Genomic DNA, 22,709 nt, shown 5'->3' with positions numbered 1-22,709 from the left:
GTTGCACACCTAATGCCCAAGCCCCTTATCTCATTCATAGGACGCACCAGGGAGCAGAGTCCAAACCCCGCAGCATTCACCGGCTTCTGGTTTGACCTTCTCCAGAGTGGGATTTGTTCCTATGCTCATAATCAGCTGGCAAGAAATCCAAGGGCAACAGGTTTGGATCCTGTAATGGGCCTGATGCTGAGCACCTTGCAACATGGAGTCCTATGAAATTGGTTCTAAGATGGCCAGTACCAAATGGTGCCAGCCGTTTTGTACACGGTCACAGTTCCTTCCTTTCTCACGGACTGTGGCCCCCTCCTGCCTTACCCTCTGCTGGGAAGTATTTTAAGCTACCCTCAAGGGCTTCCCTATAGCCAGGAATAGCTCTGCCAAGATGGCTATTAGCCAGGATGGGCAGGGATGGTGTCCCTTGCCTCTGTTTGCCAGAAGCTGGGAATGGGCAACAGGGGCTGGATCACTTGATGATTCCCTGTTCTGTTCATTCCCTCTGAAGCACCTGGCATTGGCCACTGTCAGAAGATAGGATACTGGGCTAGATGGACCTTTGGTCTGACCCAGTATGGCTGCTCTTATGCCCCTTCTGAGTCACTACAGGGTCTGTTACTAGTAAAGCCCTTACCTCTATTCCCTGCTCCCCAGCCTGTGTCTGCTCCCTGCCTGCATCACAACTCACCATGGTGCCAGAACCGGTTGGATCCTGCCACCGGAGAACTGAAGGGATACAGGGAGACAAAGGTTTTGTCAAAATCAGAACTGCATTGGTTCAGTTAAACTAGAGCAAAACCCCCATATGGATGCTTCCGCTCCCCATTTGATTTAATGTCCACTTAGCTAAAGTAGCTTCCCTCATTCAAAATTTTAAAATCTGATTTAGCTTAATTAATAAGTGTCAACACAGGGTTTTGCATTGGTTTAACATACGTGTCTTTTCAGGCATCTACACACACAGTTGCAACTGGGTCCTTTAGCTTATTTGCTTAAGCCAGTGCAGACAGCTGTGTGGAGCACTTTGAACCTGGTTAGAGCAGTTTAGCTTGTCCTTGAAAATTTACACATGGGCAAGCTAAACCCATCTTACCCAGACTTAAATCAATTTAGGAGTCTCCACATGCAAAGCTGTCTCAGGTTTCACTACATCAGTTTAAAAACAAAAAATCGCCCCTCTGCCTAAAAGGGAGGAGCTTTGTGCATACTCCAGGCTTTTAGTTAGCCTGTGAGACTTGGAATCTAAACAAGACCCGTGTCTGTGAGATCCTGCCCCGCAGCAGAGAGGCTGCTGCCCACCACTCCTCTCATGCCCTGAAGCAAGCCCACTTCACTAGTTGGTGCATTTCTTAAAGCCCCAGCTCCTGGAGTCATGTGATTAGGTGAGACTATCAGATTTCAATTTTTTTTTTAAGTTTCTAGCCCTCCTGGTTTCACAGAAAACAACAAGCTTGAAAGCATGACCCAAGAACTCCCTGAACGCTCAGAAAGCAAACCCAATGAACTCCAAATTTATTTTTTCTTTTAAAGCCAATCTCCTGACTTCAGAGGCCTGGCTCATGGTTTGTATACACTTGGGGTTGGTGATAGAGAAAGAAAAGTTGAGGAGAGTAAAGAGTGAATAAAGGGGAAAGCCTGATCCCAAAATCCTCCCCACTTCCTGCCCCCAAAATCCTTTCCTCAGCCAAAAGAGTTAAACGAGATTATTTAAGTGCATCCAAAGCAGGAAGCCTGGTAAAGAATTTCTGAGCCAGCTGGATCACAGGGTTTAAATAGAGCAAGGAAGGAAGATAAGGACATTGCTGAGAACTTAAATGATTTCTTTGCATCGCCATGGCTGTTCGGGGAATATCTACCTCAGACCTGCTCTTTCCGGGTAATGAAGCCGAAGTGCAGTTAAAGCCAGAGGGCCCAGACAAGGCGGTGGTGGCACAATAAGTCACCAGGCCATTATTTGTATAGCAGAAGCAAGTCACAGGCCAGGCCCCTGTCGCTCTATACACTTGGGAGTTCTGAGGTGGCTCAGGTGTGAGGGGGCTGAACTTAGCAATGATCTCTCACTCAGAGCAGCTATCCTACCAGAAGGCTGCAGCTGCAGGCATACAGCTTTGTGCATATGTGTTATACAGCCTCTAATTACACAACCACATCCTGTTCCATACCCCCTCACCTGCCTCATTCAGGTGACATGCACAACTGTAAATCTGACAAGACAAAAGCTCCAGCACTTGGAACCATATTGATCACACATGGATCATCAGCAAGGGTGGGACCTTTAGATCCACAGCACAGACTTCTGCCCCTTGAGCTAATGGAACGGTAGCAGTAGTAGGCTGTTCTCTTACGCAGACCACCACAAAAGGGGCACGGACACACACTTTGCCAGTGGGTTTCAGTTATTTGCAAAACAGCAGAGGAGTGTTGACTCAGAAATCTTGTTCTCTTTTATATTCTGGAAGGGAGAGTTCAAGTGATTAAAGATCCATTCCCCCACCCCCGTTCCCCCATGAGCCAGCTCCTTTCATATCCCTACAACCCCATCCCCTTCTGTCCCTGTCACCACAGCTACTATCCCCTGCCCCGCCTTCCTTACCCTCTCCTCTGCGCCTGTCCGCCACCTTGAAAGCAGAGAGGAGAGGAACAGAGAAGGAGGAAGCAACTAGCAGGAGCATTAACAGCACATGAACAATCTCACTGCTCTCACGCTTCAGTGGCCAGGAGCAGCAATGGTGGGGAAAGTCTGGCTCAGCCCCTGCACCCCTGATGGTTCTCCCTTGAGGAGAAGTCTCTCTGTGGGAAATGTAGTTTCCAAGGTTGAGCCTTCTCTAAGGCTCTGAGCACATGCAAACATTTACATTCAGAGGATTAGAGCTTGGCCAAATTTAAACAGCTTTCCAGAGGATGAGCAAAAGGCACCTCTTTGACCCCAGGGTCACCCCCTGCCTTTGTATCAAGTCCTGGTGCCAACACCCCATTAAGAACATGAGATGTTTCAGCCGCACAGAGCTCACTTCACGCTGGCTGCAGACTCAGACAGACTTTCCTGCTTTAGATACACTTCCTACACATTGCAGAGGAAAAGCTTGACAACGAACTTAGCCTTTTACTTAAATAAAAGGTAATATGACACCAATGTCATCTCCTGACTCCAGGAGTTGGAGCTAGGTCTACAGCCCCATCTATGCCTTAGTCTGGCCCTGTTTTGCACATGACCTGAGCTCTGCAGAGTTGAGAGCGGACTGGGTAGGACAGCTGTGTTGGCACTGAGTCACCCCGTGAAGCAGGATATGCTTTTCTAGGAGTACTCCACCCTCGCTGAGCAAGAAGACAGATATTGCAGGTAGAGGAAACCGAGATCACTCCTGCTGAAGCGATAGGGGCTGCCAGCCGGCCTCATCTGAGCACTGCCAAAGGGATTTCACAGCATGTCCCTGCAGCAGAGAAAGAACAGGGCTGTCATAATTGTCAATTACGAGTTCTGCAGCAGGACTGAGCCGCTGCAACCCAGGAAAGGGGCCAAGAGAGAAGCAGACAAGCTGTTTAAAGCATTATCCAAACTCAACTATGCAGTGAAGTTGTACTATGACCAGGCAGCCAAAGACATAGAGGAGATCTACCAGCAAGGTACGTGTCCCTTGCTTTGCTCCTGGCAGTGTGCGAAGCTGCGTGTTGGGAGCAGTGGATGGATGGGGCTTGCATTACATTTGTTGCAGCTTGGAACATCAATTGTGCACAGTTGTCATTGTGTGTGTGGGGGGGGGGAACAGACACCCCCCCCCCCTTGGGCTGGCATATCCCAGGCAGCACATGCCACTCACAACCCCCAGCCCCTTAGGGAGGGTATATTTATAAACCCTTCCCTTGCTCGGTCCTACTCTCAGGAGAGATGTGACTGAGATGGACGTCTTGGGGAGCGGGACAGCAACCAAAGAATGAGAGGGGGAGACTCCTAAACATCATGGCCAGAAAGGGCCATGAGGATCACTTACTCCTGGGGTGACCAACCTGTAGCAAGTGAGGTTGTAAACAGAATCCCTTGAGAGTGACCGTGCTAAGGGGCAAAGGTTGAGTTTGGGGTGGAAAATGAGCTCCTAGCAAGTCCACACAGGAGGGTTTTAGTCAGCACCATTGCCACACCATTGCGCTGTCTTTTCAATTACCTCCTGATGGCAATGCAGGGAACAGCTGTCCCTGCCCAGCTGGTGACCTGCTGCATCACAGGAGGGAACAGACTAGTTCTGGCTGTTGCAATGCCCGCTCCCTTGCCAGGCTGCGCGATCCCAGGGATTGCAGAAAGGAGCATGGCTGGTTCCATCTGCACCGAAGGGAGCTCCTTGCTGAGGACAGCTCCCCTCCTCAACAGCCCAAGAGGGAGAAAGAGCCGGATATACTAAGAACCAACAACTGCGTACAGCTCCCTGATTCTCTGCCCCAGCCCAGCTTAGAGCAGTCTTGAGGCTGCTCTAGCTTGTGCCAGCTGCTCTGGTCCCTAAGGGATCATTATATTCCATCAGGGGAGAACCTGAGTCCAGTGCATTACAGCTACTGCCCATTCCGTTCTCTGACACACCCTTCCTCCAGGCTGAAAAGATGCCAGCCCCAGAGTCTCCCTCAGGGATTCCTACATCGGACCCCATCATTCAAGATGGTGCTGGGGAAGATCTTTTAGAAAAAGATGTCCAATCTTGATTGAGAGACTCCACGTGATGGAGAACCCACCACATCCCTAGATGACATGTTCACAGAGAGGGTGCTAGGCCACTAGGATGACTTATCTCCTCTCTGAGTTTATCTAACTTCAGTGACTAACCACTGGGTCTTGCCTCGCCTTTGTACACTAGGTTAAAGAGTCCTCTGCTATCTGTGACAGGTTCCACCACTGCAAAGGACTGAGGAGCTCATGGAAAGGGGGGGCATACACATACCCTAAAGAGGACCCCAGCAAGTGTATTTATTTCCACAATACCCCAGGAGGCAAGAGGTATTCTTCCCATTTTTACAGACCTCTCTGGGCCTCTGTTTCCCTAAGTGTTTTGCCCAGGGTCACACAGTGAGTCAGGGGCAGGGAACTGACCCCAGCTCCCCTATGTCCCGGGCTCGTATCTGACCCACAGGCCCATCCTTTCTCCTCGTGTGTGTCAGCCAGATATCAGGCTGCTCTAAGGAGCTGCTGCACTAATGTGTCTTTACAGAGAGCAGAGAAGAGCATGGTGATTGCTTTGTCAGCATTCTGTCCAGCCATGGCGAGGAGGGGGCCATATACGACTGCTGGGGAGAGCTGGTCAAGCTAACAAGGATTTTCCAGATGTTATCGCCACAAAGGTGCCCAGTGCTGGCAGGAAAGCCCAAGATCTTCTTTATACAGGTAACATGGGAACCACCAGACAGGATCGGACCCGAGGTTCATCTAGCCCAGTATTCAGTCAGCGGCCAGCACCAATGCTTCAGAGAGAGGTGTAAGAGCCTCATAACAGCAGATGTGGGACCTTCACATTAGGTCTCATCCTGGTTTAAGCCCTTAAGCCTGAGATTTAACATCCCTTCCAGAACTTATGTCGTTACTTAGAACAACTCTGGATATTCTTCTTAGCCATATGAATGTCCAATCCTTTTCTGAATCACGCTAAGTTCTTGGCCTCAATGACATCATGTGACAGTGAGTTCCACAGGCTAATCACATGCTGTCTAAAGTACTATTTCCTTTTCTCAGGTTTGGGTTTCTCACCTTTTAATTTAATTGAATGGCCCCTTGTCCTCCTATTACAGACAGGGAGAAAAGAAGCTCCCACCTGTCTCTAGACCAGAGGTTCTCACACTGGGGGACATGGAAGTATTTGGGGGGAAAAGGGGGCAGTGGGGGAGAGAGAAGCATAAGAAGCTTTAGGAGAAAAGAAAAGGAAAACCCACTTACTGAGCACATTTTACTGATTCCTCTGGACATAGCAGGTCCTTAGATAGTGCTGTGCATTTGACTCGGGATGGTGCTGTGGATTTTGATGGAATTCTGTTAAGCTTGCCTAGCATTATACTAAGTCGTTGTCATCAGTACGTTAATCCGTTTGGTACGATGCGGTCAGTACCGGCTTTACATGCTCAGGTACGTCCGCTCGAGCTGCGATCGTACTCTTTCACAGCTGTGTTCAACAGGCAGATTGGAGCTGGTGGAAGAGTAATGCACCCAATTCACAAACATTTACACAACCAGAAGAATCAAGTTCAGCTCTGATAGGGAGGGTCAGATCATTGGATAACCACACGTATTCTAACAAGCAGCCATCTGTGCAAGCATTTGTGGCTCTGCAAGGTTCACAGATGTTACACAGGACGATGCTGATAATCAGCTCCCGAAAGCGTGCAATGCATTGCCTGTTCTTCATTATTTTTGTGTGTGAAGATGTCTCAGTCGTCCATCCAGAAGCAGAAACAATGCCAGTGAACAGCCACCCAATACAAATAGTGAGAGACCACAGCATGATCCATCCAAACAATTCAGAGAATGTTTACATCCCATGAATGACGGAGTCATTCATCAATGTCTCACTAACAAAGAGAGGGGCTTACATTGCACCAAGGAGTTCCTGTAGCTCTGGAGTGAATCTGGGGACGGAACATTTGAGACCGAGGCTAACAGATCACTTTGCCTCAATCTTGCCAGTCTGCCACCAGCTCCATGATGATCCAAAGTGCTCCACAGATCACAGATATTTTGTGGCATACGTGATAGCATCACAAGTCTCAGTTCTCTGTCTAGTGGCTAAAGGCTTACATAGTCATTGCCTCACATAGGCCTCAGCTCCCTGGGAACTGGCATTGGTGTTTGGGCTGAGATCCCATCCTACATGCTGTTTGCAACCACCTCTGTTCAGGGACTGGTGGCTGTAGCATGACCAAAAAACTTGCATTAAGAATATACTCATGTCACTGGTTTCTTCTCCTACTCCCCATTGCAATTTACACAATCCAGAGGTAACAAACATGTGGGTTATCGTGGCCACTTCCTCATCATGGGGTGTCCTAGTAACCTAGCGGATGAAGAAGGTATTGTTTTGCCCGTGATGCTACCTTACCAACTAGACTTAGTGAGCAATCAAACAGCTCCCTGAGACCTCATGAATGGCCAATGGATGGCTTTAGTGCAGGGGTGGCCACCTGAGCCTGAGAAGGAGCCAGAATATAACGATTTACATTGCCACAGAGCCACAGTAATATGTCAGCAGCCCCCCAGCAGCTTTCCCCACCCACACCCAGCATTTCCAACCCACCAGCAGCCCAGCCAATCAGCACCTGCCCCTCCCTCTCTGCACCTCCCAATCAGCTGTTTCGTGGCGTGCAGAAGGCTCTTGGGGGGAGGAGCGAGGGCATGGAAGGCTCAGGGGAGTGGGCGGGAAGGGGTGGAGTGGGGGCAGGGCCCGTGGCAGAGCCAGGGGTTGAGCAGTGAGCACCCCCCGGGCACTCTGGAAAGTTGGCATCTGTAGCTCCAGCCCCGGAGTCGGTGCCTAGACATGGAGCCACATATTAACTTCTGAAGAGCCGCATGTGGCTCCGGAGCCCCAGGTTGGCCACCCCTGCTTTAGTGGAAATGAAGAACAGTTTTAGCTAATTCCCTAAAGCCTTCCCTACCCTTCTGACAGCATCTTTTCCATTTTACCTGAGTTCACCTGGAGTCAGGAATTCTTCATGCTGGTGCTGATCTACAGGCATTCCAGCTTCCTGGAGATGCTTCAGGTCGCATCTGTGAACAAGGAGATAAGCAGCCAGATGTCATTGGCATATCTTTAGCAGAAGGTGTCCCCACCTGGTCTCATGTAGATATTGATGAGCAGTAAAGACAGGATGGGTCCTGGTGGGATGGGCTCCCCGTGACCCCTCATACTCTTTGGGTCCTGTTGGAGAGGAACAATTGGAGTATAGAGCTGTGGCATCTACTCCAGTTAAATCACAGCAGTTACTGTGATGATTTAGTTGGGGATTGGATGATTTAGTTGGGAATTGGTCCTGCTTTGAGCAGGGGGTTGGACTAGATACCTCCTGAGGTCCCTTCCAACCCTGATATTCTGTGACACTGTGCTGAAAGCAGCAGTGGGATGTAGTAGTATGAGCAAAGAGAGATCAGGCAAAGTTTTCAATAGTGTCTAAGAGGCTCTTCAGTGCAACCTGTGAAAACATCCGTTTTAAAAAGAGGCCTTAGGTGACTTAGAAAATCTCACCCACAGCCTTGGTCCATTAGTCCCTTAGTGCTAGCAGGCAATCTCTCTGCTCTGCACAGACTCCATGGTCTGCAGTCTGTTTGCCTAGGAGTTGGGAGCTGGAAACTTAGGAACAGTTGGAAGAATCTCCTGCAGAACATCGCACTATTCAGGGAGATTGTTGGGTTTTTCCACTTGGAAAGAGACAATGATTTCTGTTTACCTGCTAAACTAAGGGGAAGTTTACAGAGGCGGAAAGTAATTAACCAGTTGGAATTAGTCCAGGGCCTAAGGGCTAATGTGCCAACTCTTTCAAAACGTGTCAAGGCATTTTTCATGAACTCAGTGGTTCAAGACAGAAAGCCATGCTCCGAGACAGCTACAGCGCCGTCTAGTGCCAGTCAGGTGCATCCATTCAGTAATATCCGAGAAGAGCTCCACTTTAGGGCATCCCCAATGCCACTCCGAACAGGACTTGGGAGGGGGAGGGAGAGGGGTAGCCTGAGGGAACCTCGTTTAGCTAACACATGCCCATGAGCTCAGAGACAGATTACTACTGCAGAGAGAACAGGTGCAGCATTTCAGTATATGACGTTTTCTCTCCCCAAAACACAGGGAGAAATAATCACCTCCTAGGGGGTTCCGGTAATAAGTGGACTTGGGGATGGGGGGCATCAAGAACTAATTGCTGAGAGGGGGCACAGAGGGCCAAGGAACCCTATCTTGGGTTCGGATCCCACCCCAGGCACAAGTGAGAATCATCCTGGTGGCCAACAGCCGGGGCCAAGTCACTGCACTGTTCTGCATGACTGGCCATCTCAGTTCGAGACACCCAGGCCTGGAAGAGCAAGGGGCACAGCAGGTCCAAGCTGAGGGGCTAGGGGAGCGCTGGAGACTGCAAGGCATGATGGAGAGGCAGTAGCAGGGAGAGTCGTTCCTCTATCATTCAGCACAAACGGGGAAGACACTTGCATAGCACCTGGCTGTAGCCTGTGTCATCTGTGACTTTCCAAGCCCTCCGTTTTTTAAATATGATTTGCCTTTTTAAATGATGCAGCACATGCCACCTCATGGGTCAAAAGGATAGGCCTGCCTGACAGGAACCCTCCGATGTAAGCCGGAGCAACGCAGGTTACTAATGCATTCACCCTGCAATGAACAGTGCAGGCAGCATCAGAGCTGGAGTGTCTGCAGTGACTCCACTGCAGAACAGTCCCAGGAGGTGCCCGCTCCCTGCCCATGCCATTGGCAGGATTAACTGAATACGTTCATTGTTGTACAAGAAATGCCCTCGCTACGAGCCGCACCATTAAGGCCCCTGCTCAGTACCGAAAGGTCACTTACACACCCACGCCACTTGCCTGCTCCGGCTTGCGTTGAGCTGGCTTCTTGTGCTGGAGTTTACCAGAAGTCAGCTTGTTAATGATGTGTGTGTTTGTACAACAACTAGCGCAATAAACACCTGCTCAGAACCTCTGGGCATGACCACAGTATTATAACCATGCGTAATAACAACAGAGACTCTCCAGAGAGAGTTTGGTCACTGAAAGGGGGAGGCAATTTCAGGCTATGCAGGTTGCAGTGCACAGAGTATGCCAGCCACGTGTAAGCCTTTAGTGCTAGCAGCCAAGGTCCTGTTTGCATTGCACAGCTGCAATGCAACCCCTGCCCCATCAAGCCCCTGCCAACAGGCCTCATTCCACCCCTGGGATGCCTCTCACCTGAGACTGGCATCCTTGCTGGTAATGAGGACTCATGTTGACACACATCCCACTATATAACAAATGAGACATAAGATCGGCCATACTGGGTCAGATCAAGGGTCCATCTTCCGACAGTGGCCAATGGCAGGTGCCCCAGAGGGAATGAACAGAATAGGGAATCATCAAGTGATCCATTCTCTGTCACCCATTCCCAGACACCACACACGTGTCACATAGGGGCCACGTACCCAGGGCTCATCTGGCATCAGACTCTGGTACTGCCTCAGTTTCCCTTCTTCCACAGGGAAAGGAGACCACATGCCTGGAGCTTTGTAGTTACTCTCCCCTGGTGGGGACTGGCTTGCCAAGCCATTATATGCATCCCGGGCTTAGCAATCCATTGCCCCCAACACATACTGCAGGGGACTTCAGCCAGCTTTTTGCTTTTCACTGGTAGACAGACCCTTCCAGAGCCCCTGTAAGAACCTCACACGACCTTCCTGCTCTCTGAGGCATCTCTCTACATTTAGCCTATGGGTCTGAATCACATGCTCCCATTATCTGCCCCTTTAACTCATTCCTTTCACCTGGGGAGGTGGGTGAAGACTGCTACAGGCCCAGAGGAGCCACAAACTCCTTAAAGGGCTAGTTCCTTGGTAACTGGCCACCAAACAGCCATAGGGTGTGAATGAACCTCATTCACTATGGATGTGACAGATCCAGGGCAGATTCTGGCTACTCTGCAGTATAGAGTGGCTGGAAGCAGGGACAGGATCCGGCCAGTGGTGTCTATTTTTGAGCGCTTGCAGAACAGAGCCTAGACAGATCCAGTCTCTGCCCCAAGGAGCTTGCAGTCCAGACAGCCAGGTAATAAATGTACACCGCCAACTACCTCAGTGTCAGACTGAGCCTGGCAGCTGCATGGCAGGGGTCTGCTCCAAGGAAGGCATTTTCCAAGCTGTCTCCTTCGATTAGCCCCTGCCCAGATTGCTGATCTTTCCAGATCCCCCCCAATCTGCCGCCAAGAAGGGTTGGTGTGTGGGGTTCTGTGCCAGCCATGGAGGGGAAGGGAGAGACAGATGGGGCCTCTAGACCTGTGGAGAACAGGAGATGGCTGGGGGCTCCAGGCCTGTGGGGTGGGGAAGATGAAGTGGGGTTCCAGGCCTGGAGAGGAGGGGAAGATAGCTAGGGGTTCCAGCCAGGCTTGTGCAGAGGGGGAGATGAAGAGGAGCTCCAGGCCTGGGGGAAGGGGGAGATGACAGGGGCTTACTCCTGCCCCAGAGGAGACCAGAGGGGATATCAGTGGAATGAACAGCACCCAATACAGACCTTTGCTGGCTGATTGTGGCACTTGTGTTTCCAGGCCTGCCGTGGGAATGTGACAGATCCAGGTGTGTGGGTGGAGACAGACAGCGGCCGGCCCCCAGCAGACAGCTTCTTGCACTACCTCTCCATCCCTGACAGCACGGCCGTGATGTTCGCCTGCAGTCCAGGTGAGTGAGCGCAGAGACAGCCCCAGGACTGGAGGCCTTAAAGGGCTGTCACCCCAGGGGCGAGTCTGCTCCTTCAGCTCCAACACCCTTCTGACCTGTCTGCACTGCGCCAGCCATCCCCTTCGGACAATGGCCGCAGGGCAGAACTGCTGCCCAACAGGGAGCCGTCTAGTCTCCAGCAACAGCCACCAGTTTGACTCTGTAGCTCTGGTGCCGGAGTCAACAGCTGCCCCCTTTCACGCTATTTTGGGAAAGAAACATTGAACTTTTCTCAGTTAAATATGGAGGAGGTGGGGAGAATCCCACGGAAAAGGCTTATAGGGAAACAGAGTCGAGTCTCAGCCCAGGATCCTCGGAGGGGGAATTGTTCAAAGAGGGGGGCCATGATGTGGGGTTTGATGGGGGAGTCATGACACTAGCTGCACAGCCATTTTACATGCTGCTTCCCCTGCCCCAGGGCCCAGCCGGGCCCCACACTGGCCGAGAAGGGAATAAAGTTGCTCTTGGCTTGCTTTTGGGGGGTGAGACACAGAGACGGCGGACACAGAAAAAAGAAGAGAGTGACTGTTCCTTCCCTTCACACCCCTGGCTCCCACAGGTGCCCTTCAACCCAAGGCTTTCCTCAGCCAGATGGGTATAGTGTACCCCTCATCCCGATCAGTCACTTGCCCCTGTTCCCACGCTGGCCCTGCACCCCCCACCAGGCCTCTGAAGGGGAAGGAGGGAGACATTTTTTGATGCAGGTTAATTTAAACTGAAAACCTGCAGGTTTCCATGACACAGTGCTGGAAAGACCTGAGACGAGGCTCCAGGAAGGCTTCTCCTCTAGCACCAGGGCAACGCACCATGGCTGGCAAACAGGTGCAGCCGTTTCTGCTGTTGGCTCTGTGTTTGTACAGCGCCTGGCACGATGGAGTCCTGATTCCATTCTGTAGTGTAGATGGGGCCATGGAAACAGTGGGTCAACCAGTCTCCTCCCAGTCCCCAGCAGAGCAGCTGCATTGGTATTTGAATGAAGCAGCCCTCTGGGAATTTACACCTGCAAGAGACGATGTCCCTTCTCTGGTACTTTCAGGCTACAGCGCTTTCCTCAATCCGCTGGGCTCCATGTTTCTCCAGACCTTGCTGGAGTTTCTGGAAGGCGATGAGCGGCATCTTGAACTTGCACGTCTAATGACCCGCATCAGCTGGAAAGTCGCGTTTCATTGCGAAGCCAAAGGGCCACACCAGGGGCACAAGGAAATGCCCTGCTTTGTCACCAACATGGTGCGAGAGGTTTATCCGTTCTCCACCCAAATCACGGAGCCTGGCAGACTCTGAGAACTTGGATCTCGCCGTAGGGAGCCACCAGCTGCTTTCCAACCCTTTCAGGAGTGCTGTGCATGGTCAGTGACTGCAAAGGGAATCACAGAGCACGTGAGGGCCAGCAGCATTTCTGTCCCAACAGTTTATCGAGCCCACGGGACTAGGACTTTTGTGCTGTATGAGCAAATGAAGGGCCATGCACCTCTCCAGTGCTCTATGGATAATAAAATGAACATTGCACTATTATTTAAAACATGTTCTAGAGACTGAGCTGTTTGATTCTTGGCCAGCTTGTAGCTGCACAATCGTTAAAAGTTGCAACAGCCTGTTTAGAACTACATTTTCCAACCTCTAATATCCACATACACAATCAGAGCAGTTTGAAAACTGGTGGCCCAGTTCCAAGCCCAAAGTAGAGTAGGTGAAGTAAATCTGAGTTTATCTGGTTAAGGAATTCCTGAGTTAGGGGCCACCCAGCTATTTTAAACTCTTTCAACTTTCTTTCTTTTTTTTTTTTTCTCCAGAGATGGCAAAATCTATAGGCAGGATCCATCTGAAACTTCTAGCTGAATGCCTCCTTTGAACTCTAGTACCTGATACTAAGGATGATAATAAGGGTTGTGTACAGTGCTGTGATGATCCCAGTAACTCTTGGCATTCGGGAGGGGGCAGACTTAAGGGTGGGAGGCAGCGGTGCGTGTGATGTGTCACCTTTGCTCTGCATTTCCCCATTTTCCAACAGGCATTTTGGGAAGTAAACTCCCATTCCAGAGGGGGTAGAGGAGCTCAGGGCTCAGCTGAGTGCCTGAACCTTAACATTTTTGCATGTGAGGATCAAAGACTACAGCATGTGCTGATTGGTTGTATGTGTGCCAAAACCCAAGGGCCTCTGTGCAACCCCAGTGCTACCGGTTGGGTCTAGCTCAATGTATCTCAGAAGCCCACCTAGCCCTTAGTGACTTACATTTCAGTTACCAGGGCCCCACACAAGTTCCTCATGAGGTTGGCTCTACACAGCTGAGTGAGCAAGCGGAAATTTTCTTCCTTATCTTTGAGTTGTTCTTCTCACACTAGCTGTGCTCCGCAGCCATAAATATGATTATAAAGTTTCTGGGAATAAGGATCCCTGTCCCAGGCTCTCTTTGGTTTTACACCCTAAAGCTCCCCAGAAAATTAAGCCGGCAGCTTCCAGCGCACAACGCGGTTCACAACCAAGTGTTTTTACTTGAATGCTCTGCTTCAGCTTTATTTTCCTCAGCTCAGCTGTGTGGTCAATACACAGATCAGCAGTATCCTCTGCTAGGCAAGCTGCCATCTGCTGTGACTGTGGAACACCTGATCAGCTCTTTCTGAGCTTGGCTAGTTACAGCCAAACCGCACCAAAGTGCAAATGGTTTTGTTTGCATGGGAGATAAGCAAGTTGCTAAGAGGGCTCCTGTTTAAAGTGAGTTTGCGTCTTGTTTATTGCAGGAAGCCAGTGGTTAGCTTGTGCAAATTGAAATCAAATAAACAAGCAGGTGGCAGTTTCACCCAAGCACACTGCACCCTTCATCTGATGTTCAGGAGGGTCTGAACTCTCAGTTTAGCAGGAAGGGCCACGCTGGTACATACATCCCTCTTTAGGGTGCACACCCCAAGCCTGGTTTAGGTGGCACATCTTAATGGAGCCACCTAGGGGGCTGCAAGGACCTGGTGGCCGCTTCCTAGGAGGCCGCCGGGACCCTGCATCCCGAACTGTCTCCTGCACCCCAACCATCTACCCCAGCCCAGAGTCCCCTCCTGCACCCAAATTCCCCCCTGGAGCCCACACTCCCCTCAATACCCTGCCTCAGCCCCCTCCTGCACCCCAACCCCCTCATCCATGGCCTCACCCTAGAGCTACCACCACCAGCACTATGGGAAAGATTTCTTCGCCAGATCAAAACTCGACATGAAAGGAGAGCACGTATCCACTACCGTCAGTGTAGTGTGCCATCCATCAAAGCCCCTTCATTGCCAAGTCTTGTCTTGGGTGGTTCTGTTGTACACTGTGTTGAAACTAGAAGTAAATGTGTTTAAGGTAAACTCTGTCCAGCCCTGCTCTGCCCTAGCCAGGTTTACGTGTAGTGTAAATTCTAGTGCATTACTGAGTTTGTGATAAAAAAAATTGGGATTATTTGGTTAAGCAACCCAAGAGGGTGAAAGACTGGAATGTAGGGGTTAGAGCATGAGAATTTGTTGGACTGGATTTTATTTTCAACTCAGTAGGTGGTTGGGATCAGCAAGACAATACTGATTTTGCATAGTGCTAGGAGAATACAATAAATTAAACAACCCTAATAAAGTGTTCACAACCAATATCGAGTCTGTTACAGGCAGAAGGCAGATGGGGAATCCAACTGCCCTGACAGGCATCAGATCTAGCCTAGTATTCAGACAATACAATAACCCAACCCGTGTTGCTGTTCTGAGGTTTTAAATGAGGCAGGCAGTATAGAGTGAAATTACATTTCTTTATTGTGTCCATTTATTGACTTCACCACACAGAAAAGTACAAAGGATTAGAAAATTCTGATTCTTCAAAGCAAGTCTCATTTTACCGCAGTAGAAACCAAACAACTCATGAAGTCAGCCTGGGAATGTAGCTGGCCTAGCAGAATAATGACATTTTGCAAGAAATGTGTCCAGCAGACTCTGTCAGTTTGAAGTTTGTGCCATCTCTGAACACAGCAGAAACTATTCGTACCTTTACCTGTTTAAGACTTGTAGAATATCTTACATAAAAGTTTAATACCACAGAAATCAATGAAACATGGAGATCATTCCCAGAGACTTCGTACAATTTGAGAATTACAGCAACTGTCATTAGTAATAGCACACACTCAGATTGCAAGGATAGCAGGAGGGGACTACATTTGAATCTTTCACCAATAGCTTGCAAATGTACAGAGCTGCACCGCATTTGAAGAGCTGCTTCTACGGGTATGAACAGCACAGTAGCTGCAGAGATCCATGTTAAGAGCGGTCATATAAATACCGATTGTTCCTGGCCACATGCGGTGTCTTTACTACCCTCTGAAGTTTGCACGTATTGTATGCTATGCATGTCTGTTGAGCCAGCACACACGCCAGACACATGGCAAACTGCTGCTAACTGGAAAATGCTTCTATACACAAGCTATGGACATTCTCGTTAGTCTGACAGAAGCATAGGAACTATCCCTGTATCTTAGTTCTCTTTGCACATACCAGACTGTGCTGCTAACAGTACATAGACAGAAGGAACCTGGCTCGCATAGGGCTCCTCGTTAGCCCATGCCTGCAAGAACATTTATGAGGCTGCGTTTCCAAAACAAAGCAGATTTTCAGATTAAAATAAAACAAACAGTCAGTTGAAGAGGTTGAAGTAAGGACGCCTTCAGATTCTGTGACAAAACAAACAGGTTGGTACAAATCCTTCCAAAATGTTTTCCGATTCAAAGGGGGACAAAGCAGGTAAAAAATAAAAACAGGAATTCCCAGGAAAGCAAGCAGGCATGGCTGAGAATTGCAACGTTTATCATGTCTTCAAGTTTTTGCCTCTATCATAAAAACATGAGAAATCACAGCCTCAAATTCTGCACCCCTTAAATAAATGGGCCATAGAACACAGCATCACAGGCGTCCTGAAACACGTTATGTGTTGTCTTTAAAATAAATAGCGCAGTTATGTTGCACACAAGTTCCCTGCCTTTGAGAAGGTGCATTTCCTTCAGAGGTTACATTCCAGGACCTATTTATCCTCCTGAAAGCAGGATGCTCCCCCTCACCTCTCAAAAAATGGCTCCTGTGAGGATCTCCCATATCAGAGTCCAGAAAAGTCATCTTTCTTAGGGGCAGCTTCCAAATAGATTTAAACAAACATATGATTTCCCCCTCGTCCCCCCCAAGACACACACACACACACACACACACACACACACTTCAGCTAATGTCTTTCAGTAAAAGTAAGTTGCTTTGGTTGTCTTTTTAAAATAAATTAAGCTCTGCATACACATCCCTCTCCCTCCTCTGTGGAAAATGAAACTGAAAATATCAGCCATGGCTTTAATGTCCAAATGTGGAGATTTCTTAGCCCAGATGCAGTCTTAAGTATTACTGCAGTCTAGTAGTGTTCCTGCAGGGCACCAAATGCTGCTGACACCAAGGAGGAAGAGACAGGGGAAGGTTTGCCTCAACCACCATTTTTGCAACATGCCAAGGGAAGTAACTCGACTACTAAACAGCAATTTGCGCAAGATGGAGGCAAGGTTTTTCCCTGTGCCTCAATCAGCTGACAAGTGTATTGAAAATGAAGATGTGGCTTTTCACATCCTGGCTTCGATATGTATTCTAAGTTTCCTCCTATGCAGTTGTGTGTCACAGCAATTTTTCTGTAAAACTCAGAACCAAGAAATAAAGAAAACAGCCACAGACAAAGAACAAGCCAGCCAGCCATCATACACAGATTTCCCAAACATTCCTTGTCTCAAACATAGAGGCCTTGTGGAATATGAAAATAAAGAGATGAATACATAGTGGGTCTCATTCAATACTTTTTCCCGGCCTTGTATCAGAAATATGAGCAGTATCAGTATGCATCAGTCCCTGGTTTAGGCAGACAAGGAATCTAAGAGTTCCACAACACCACTCAGGTAACAGCTCTGCATGAAGTGGCTGGTTATAAGTATGTTCAACTAAACAAAGCACAACTCAGAGCTGAGGAAGGCCAAGGTCAAAGGGAAGAGGAGAGGGGACATCTTGCAGATGACTCTGCAGGAAGATATTCTGTTACACCGAACAAATCCCTTTCTGTATATTTTCAATCTGCCATCTACCTGGGAGGAAATATTTCTGCACTAGCCCAACAAACCTCTCTCCTGGGCTCTGTGGGGGCGCTGCCATGCACGACGGCATAACAGCACTCCCAGCTTGAGGAATAAATGACACAGGCCAGAGCCCATACTGCACAGCTCTCCACACTGTGCAAATACAATGCCTTGTAAAGACATCCATTTCACAGCTGTCTGCTTAAGGGAGCCATACTGCTGCTACGCACCACAGGTATGAAATGCTGCCAGCATCTGTCCAAAGCACCAAGTCGCCAGCCATCCTTGCCCTATTTCCACTCTGTCTCTGCACTTTGACAAAGAATAAAGAAAACGGACCTCCGAGACAAAGTGGGAATTGACACTTGTAGGTTCAACTTATGCAAGTACAATTGATCTGACCTCTATCAGCAGGACAGTCCGTTCAGTCCTGAATAGAATAGGCTATGTTGAAAATTTAGGGGTTGAAGAACAGACTTGTGGTAAGGGGGTATGTTTTCTTCCACCTGAACATTGCCATGTTCCTGTCACAGTGCTATGGGGGAGGTGGCAAGGTTTACAGAGGCAAAGTTCATTAAGACTTTGCCATGGAGGCTTGGCACAGAGCTTCATACACACTCCTTGCATTCTTTCACAGCATCCACTCTCTAAATATTTCCTCATCGTTAGTGCAATCACCTGAACTCTGGGTATGACATCAGGACAAACAGACCATCAGCAAGTCCGCTAGCACATTTAAGGTGGACAAGGAAAATTCAAAGGGTCAGGGATTGCTGATTCCACCCCCATCTCCAAAGATGTGCATTAAGAGAGAATCAGCTGTTAACTTCCACCACTGTCTTCATCACAGAGAACAAACAACTGATCAAATAAGAGTCCTTGGCAAAAACATTTCTGAATTCGTGCAAACAAACATGATGTGAACTTTAGAGTCCAAATACAATGGACAGAAAGGGATAATGTTCATATGCCAGCTACAAGACCAACCATGCTGGTTATAAAGACTGCTCCATGACTCTAGAGAAAGAGAATCAGAAGGCTCTTTCAGCAGGCAGGTCTCCTAAACAGAGACCCGTGTGTCAATACAGTAGAAGGCAAAATCCATATCGTCTGGGCACAAAATTTTTTTGCCACTGGTTGGGTCTTCCCTTGGCTTTCCTGACATCACAATATGAAAGCAAGAGACCAGAGCTGGAAACTAGCTCATCATCAGCCAGCTGGCAAGGGGGAAAATATTTAGAGACTGAGGAGTCAATGTTACCAAAGTGCAGGTGCAAAACTAAAAGCACTTCTCTTCTTCTCACACTCCAAGACCTGGAGGGATTCAAAGTTGTTCTGCTGGGAATCACAGGACTTCCTTGTATCTTCATTTTCAGCGGTGCTTACCCGAGTCAGCAGTGTGGAGGAATTTCTGGGGAAAATTTAGATCTGAAGACAAAAAGGAGAGAGTTTTCAATCATTTGTCAGAGCAGCTTTTCTGCACACACTATTCTGAAAAGTTACTGTAAAAATGGCAGCATGGGGCTCTGGATTTCTCCACTCTCTGATTCAGTTTCAAATAAAGAGATGACTTTTCTAACTGGCAGCCCAGCAGATTTAACCTGGGTGATTTCCTTCCTGCGCATCCTCACCAGTAATAAAGATTCAACAAGCCAAATTACACCCTTGGTGATGTGTGCAACACTGAGGCACACAGGGCTGTAAGCCCACTGAGAATGACTAGAACCTAGTAAGGAATTTATTAGTGTGACAGATATGACAATATCCTGAACAATCTTAAGGAATGAAGTTCAACCTTATTGAATTAAGTATTTTAGGAGTCCGTCATGTTAAAAATGCAATAGTTTATGAGTTATTGTGGAACTGTATGTAACTTCTCTAAGAAATATGCTTAATGAAATCCCTGGGAAGTATTAGGAACTTCAAAGGACCTTTTGGGATAATACATTTGAAGTAGATTTGCTGGGGAATACTCTTTACAGACCCAGACTGGATAACCGAGTGACTCAAGAGTGCTTGTTCTGAGCTGCAGCTATGCTGAACTGTGACCACAAGAAAAACCTGTGTGGGGTCTGAACAGGGTGACTAGATAACAAATGTGAAAAATCGGGATGGGGATGGAGGGTAATAGGCGCCTATAAAAGAAAAAGCTCTTAATATCAAGACTGTCCCTATAAAATCGGGACATTTGGTCACCCTAGGTCTGAAAGACTAATCACCAACCAGAAGAAGGGGTGATCTCTGGTAGGTTTATTAGCATGCGTGCAGGTTCTTTTATTGTTTGTAATGTTTTCTGTCATGCTTTTACCTTAAGAGTAAAATGTGCTTGCTTAGAAAGAGTTGAGTGGTAACTTATACCTTTGGCAATTACATGGTGTACCATCTCTGAAGAGAAGGCACAAAAAACCTGCATAGACAGCCTGTCTTTTGCTGGGATTTCACAGTCCAGCCTGGGGTCTGTGCAGCCTGGAAACATCCCAGTCAGAAGGGAGACAGACGTGTGTCTCCACCCACGACAGCCAATTGCTGGGGAGCCAGAAGCCTGAGAGGGGGAGCCCTTGCTGGACAAATGAGGGGAAATACAGGTGCAGTTGCTCTGACTTATGACAATTAGTGCTGCACAATAAGGAAGAGGTACCAGCTGATTCTCAAAACTGCATTTGCTCCTTGTTAGCTCTGTGGAGCAACGAGCAATACCACCTTATTTGTGGCACTAAAGGCAACTGCCCTGGCTGCTTGGTGAGGGAACAAACCCACTGAGTGAAGTGACATTTTTCACTGGACTACTGTCTTTTCAAGTGTGCTTCATGCACTTTTCATGCCAGTGACACTTTTCATATTCAGGTTGTGATCTGAATATTGCAGGTTTTGAAATGGGGAAAGTTTGGGTTTGGTTTTTTTTTTTAATCTTTGTCTCCCTTGAACCCCCACACTGGACGCACCTCCTGGTTGCAGCCCCAGGGACAAAGATCTGAGCGCTGTTTGCCAGGGATTGGCGGCTGGCAGCTATGAAAACTGGGATTGGAGCTGAATCAAATCTGCCACCTGCTGCTTCCAATTCCAGAAAGGAAGCCAGGCCTCAGCTTGCCAGGAAGCTGCTGAGGGGACGGGAAATTGCTGGGGAGAGTGAACCAGCAAGAAAGGTGAAGCCACTTGAAGAGAGAGGACTGAAGGAGCAGGGCCCCTTTGAGTGAAGTCTCCAGCTTGTTGCCTTCCTCCTGCAGCTCTCCCATCAACCTCCCTGGTGAGATCAGAGTATTCTGGTGGAGACTAGAGATGGGATTACTAGGTACAAAGTTCATACATGGTATTGTTTATGAACTCCTCTGTTGCCAACCAGGGTTCTCCCCAGCAGCTGCTGGGCTGAGTCAGAGGCAGGGAGGCATGAGTAGGAAACTAGAGGAAAATGAGGCAGGGCAAGAATCCAAGAGGGGCATGATGGGGGAGGGGGATTTGGAGCTGTACTTCCTGGCCTCAGATTAAGGATACTCTGGGACAAGCAGAAGGGGACAGTAGAGTGCTGCAGCATCGATAGGGATGGGACAAAAGACATAGGCCGACACATGCACCAGGAGCTCGGGGGGACACATGGGGACAAAGGATACCAATGAAGAAGAGACAGACATATGGAACAAGGGCATGGAAAAAGGAGAGTGCATGATACAGAGGGACATGGGGAGAAGCAGAGAACAAGTGAAGTGGAAGTGGAGACCAAGAGACAATACAAAACTGAAGAACAAGCTGCATAGCAGCAAAGAGAACACTTGTCAGTCTATGATAACAAAGAATGCAGTAAAGCTAGAAGAATAAATAGTTTCTGTATTATTACAATTTTCAACTTATAACAGTGCTTTTCTTCCTTTTTTTTTTATAGCAAATGAATAACTGAAACTGACCAATCTTGCCAGAGCTCTTTCAATTGCAAGAGCTGCTAGGCCATTAATTCGAGACTGAACTATAGTTGCATGCTGGTACTTCCTCATATGTCTGAGCACACTTTCTGCACTGGCCACAGAGGCTGGTATGAAGCAAAATATACAAAGTGCAACCATCAGGTTGGGGAAAAGGTTCTGCAGAGACTTCATGCAACTTATTTAATAAACCAAGTGGTGACAGTATTTGGGCCAATGTTTTCCTTATAAATGCATTTCAGAAACACTAATTCCTTTTTTATATCACCAGAGGTAGAAGTAGAATAAAGAGTCAGAACGTCATTAAGAGCAACTTCAACCTTTTCAAGAAAGGTCAATAGAAATTCAAATTTTTGACAGATTCAGGTGAGTGCAGCAAACCACTTTGAGCCCACCTATGATAGAGTCCATAATGCAAAAGAAAACACTGTCTCAAAGATAGTCCTTTCCAAGCTTGTCTTGATCACCTGAGTCATCACCTCTGTTTTTGGATGCGTGTGTTTCCCCTGGAGGATTGATGCCAAAGTTAGCTGCAACATGCACACATTCAATATAAATTTTGTTCCATTTTTCTAATAATTGTGCCAATTCAGTGAGATGCCCTTGATGTTATCTTTCAACATCAAGTGCAGCATCTCAGTGCTGAAGAAGCAGGTTCTGTTCATTGATGGGATGTAGAATTTTCAGTCAAACTGAGGCAAATAGAACACATTTAAATTTTGACATGTATTTTACTAGACCAGCAATATCATTTCTGGTTTTGGAAGCCAGGCTTAATTCAGAGAATTGGTTCAATGCCACCTGTAAGTCTTTCAGGTTCTTGGCACACATGCAGCCCACTGTGTACCAGACACTGAATGGAGCGAATCAAACATTTTTCTTCAAAATTTCACATCGCTGTGGACTTGCACGGAATATTGTAGAATGACTGAAGACAGCCAAAGAACATACTACAAATCAATGACTCTGCCGAACCAGCACCTACCAAGTTCAGCCTACGCCAGTGAGTTTCAACTTTCCAGACTACTGTACCTCCTTCAGGAGTCTGATTTGTCTTGTTGTAGCACCAAGTTTCTCTTCATTTAAAAACTCCTTGCTTACCGCTCACTATTACTGAAAAATTGCTGACTTTCTCATTTTGTCTATTAAATTTTAATTTGTACTGACTTCACTAGATCTTTTTATGTAGCCTGTTGTAAAACTAGGCAAATATCTAGATGAGTTGATGTACCCTCTGGAAGACATCTGCATACCCCTGGTTGACAACCACTGGCCTACACGATGCACACTG

The 22,709-nt window shown here is 48.0% G+C and overlaps 2 protein-coding genes across 3 annotated transcripts in view; one reads left to right on the top strand and one right to left on the bottom strand.

Annotated features, from left to right (window-relative positions):
- The window catches only part of ELMOD3 (ELMO domain containing 3), a 67,243-nt gene extending 55,949 nt beyond the window's left edge, over window positions 1–11,294 (bottom strand). The window contains exons 1-2 of one of the 2 annotated variants that reach the window (XM_032773408.2): window positions 11,213–11,294; window positions 7,643–7,726 (exon numbers count right to left, since the gene is read on the bottom strand). The gene's annotated coding sequence lies outside the window, so the exon portion shown is untranslated. Of the gene's footprint in view, window positions 1–7,642; window positions 8,131–11,212 lie in introns of those variants that run through there. The other variant, XM_032773409.2, reaches the window with a different exon arrangement.
- Window positions 1,419–12,942, top strand: LOC116820740 (caspase-7-like). The gene is made up of 4 exons (XM_032773412.2): window positions 1,419–3,618; window positions 5,187–5,359; window positions 11,247–11,376; window positions 12,452–12,942. Exons 1-4 carry the CDS (start codon window positions 3,420–3,422, stop codon window positions 12,694–12,696), a joined length of 747 nt encoding a protein of 248 aa, XP_032629303.1. The 5' UTR covers window positions 1,419–3,419; the 3' UTR covers window positions 12,697–12,942.
- The last annotated feature ends 9,767 nt before the right edge of the window (window positions 12,943–22,709 follow it).

The sequence above is a fragment of the Chelonoidis abingdonii genome, chromosome 2, assembly GCF_003597395.2.
Source record: "Chelonoidis abingdonii isolate Lonesome George chromosome 2, CheloAbing_2.0, whole genome shotgun sequence".
NCBI lineage: Eukaryota > Metazoa > Chordata > Testudines > Testudinidae > Chelonoidis > Chelonoidis abingdonii.
The sequence above is the reverse complement of the archived record's forward strand: the minus strand, read 5'-3'. Positions and strand labels throughout refer to the sequence as shown.

Bases quoted from the DNA above. Each gene is read 5' to 3' on its own strand.
- LOC116820740 (XM_032773412.2), top strand. From the start codon at position 3,420: ATGTCCCTGCAGCAGAGAAAGAACAGGGCTGTCATAATTGTCAATTAC. The intron at 3,619-5,186 runs GTACGTGTCCCT...GTGTCTTTACAG, and splicing joins AGAGGAGATCTACCAGCAAG to AGAGCAGAGAAGAGCATGGT. The intron at 5,360-11,246 runs GTAACATGGGAA...TTGTGTTTCCAG, and splicing joins CCAAGATCTTCTTTATACAG to GCCTGCCGTGGGAATGTGAC.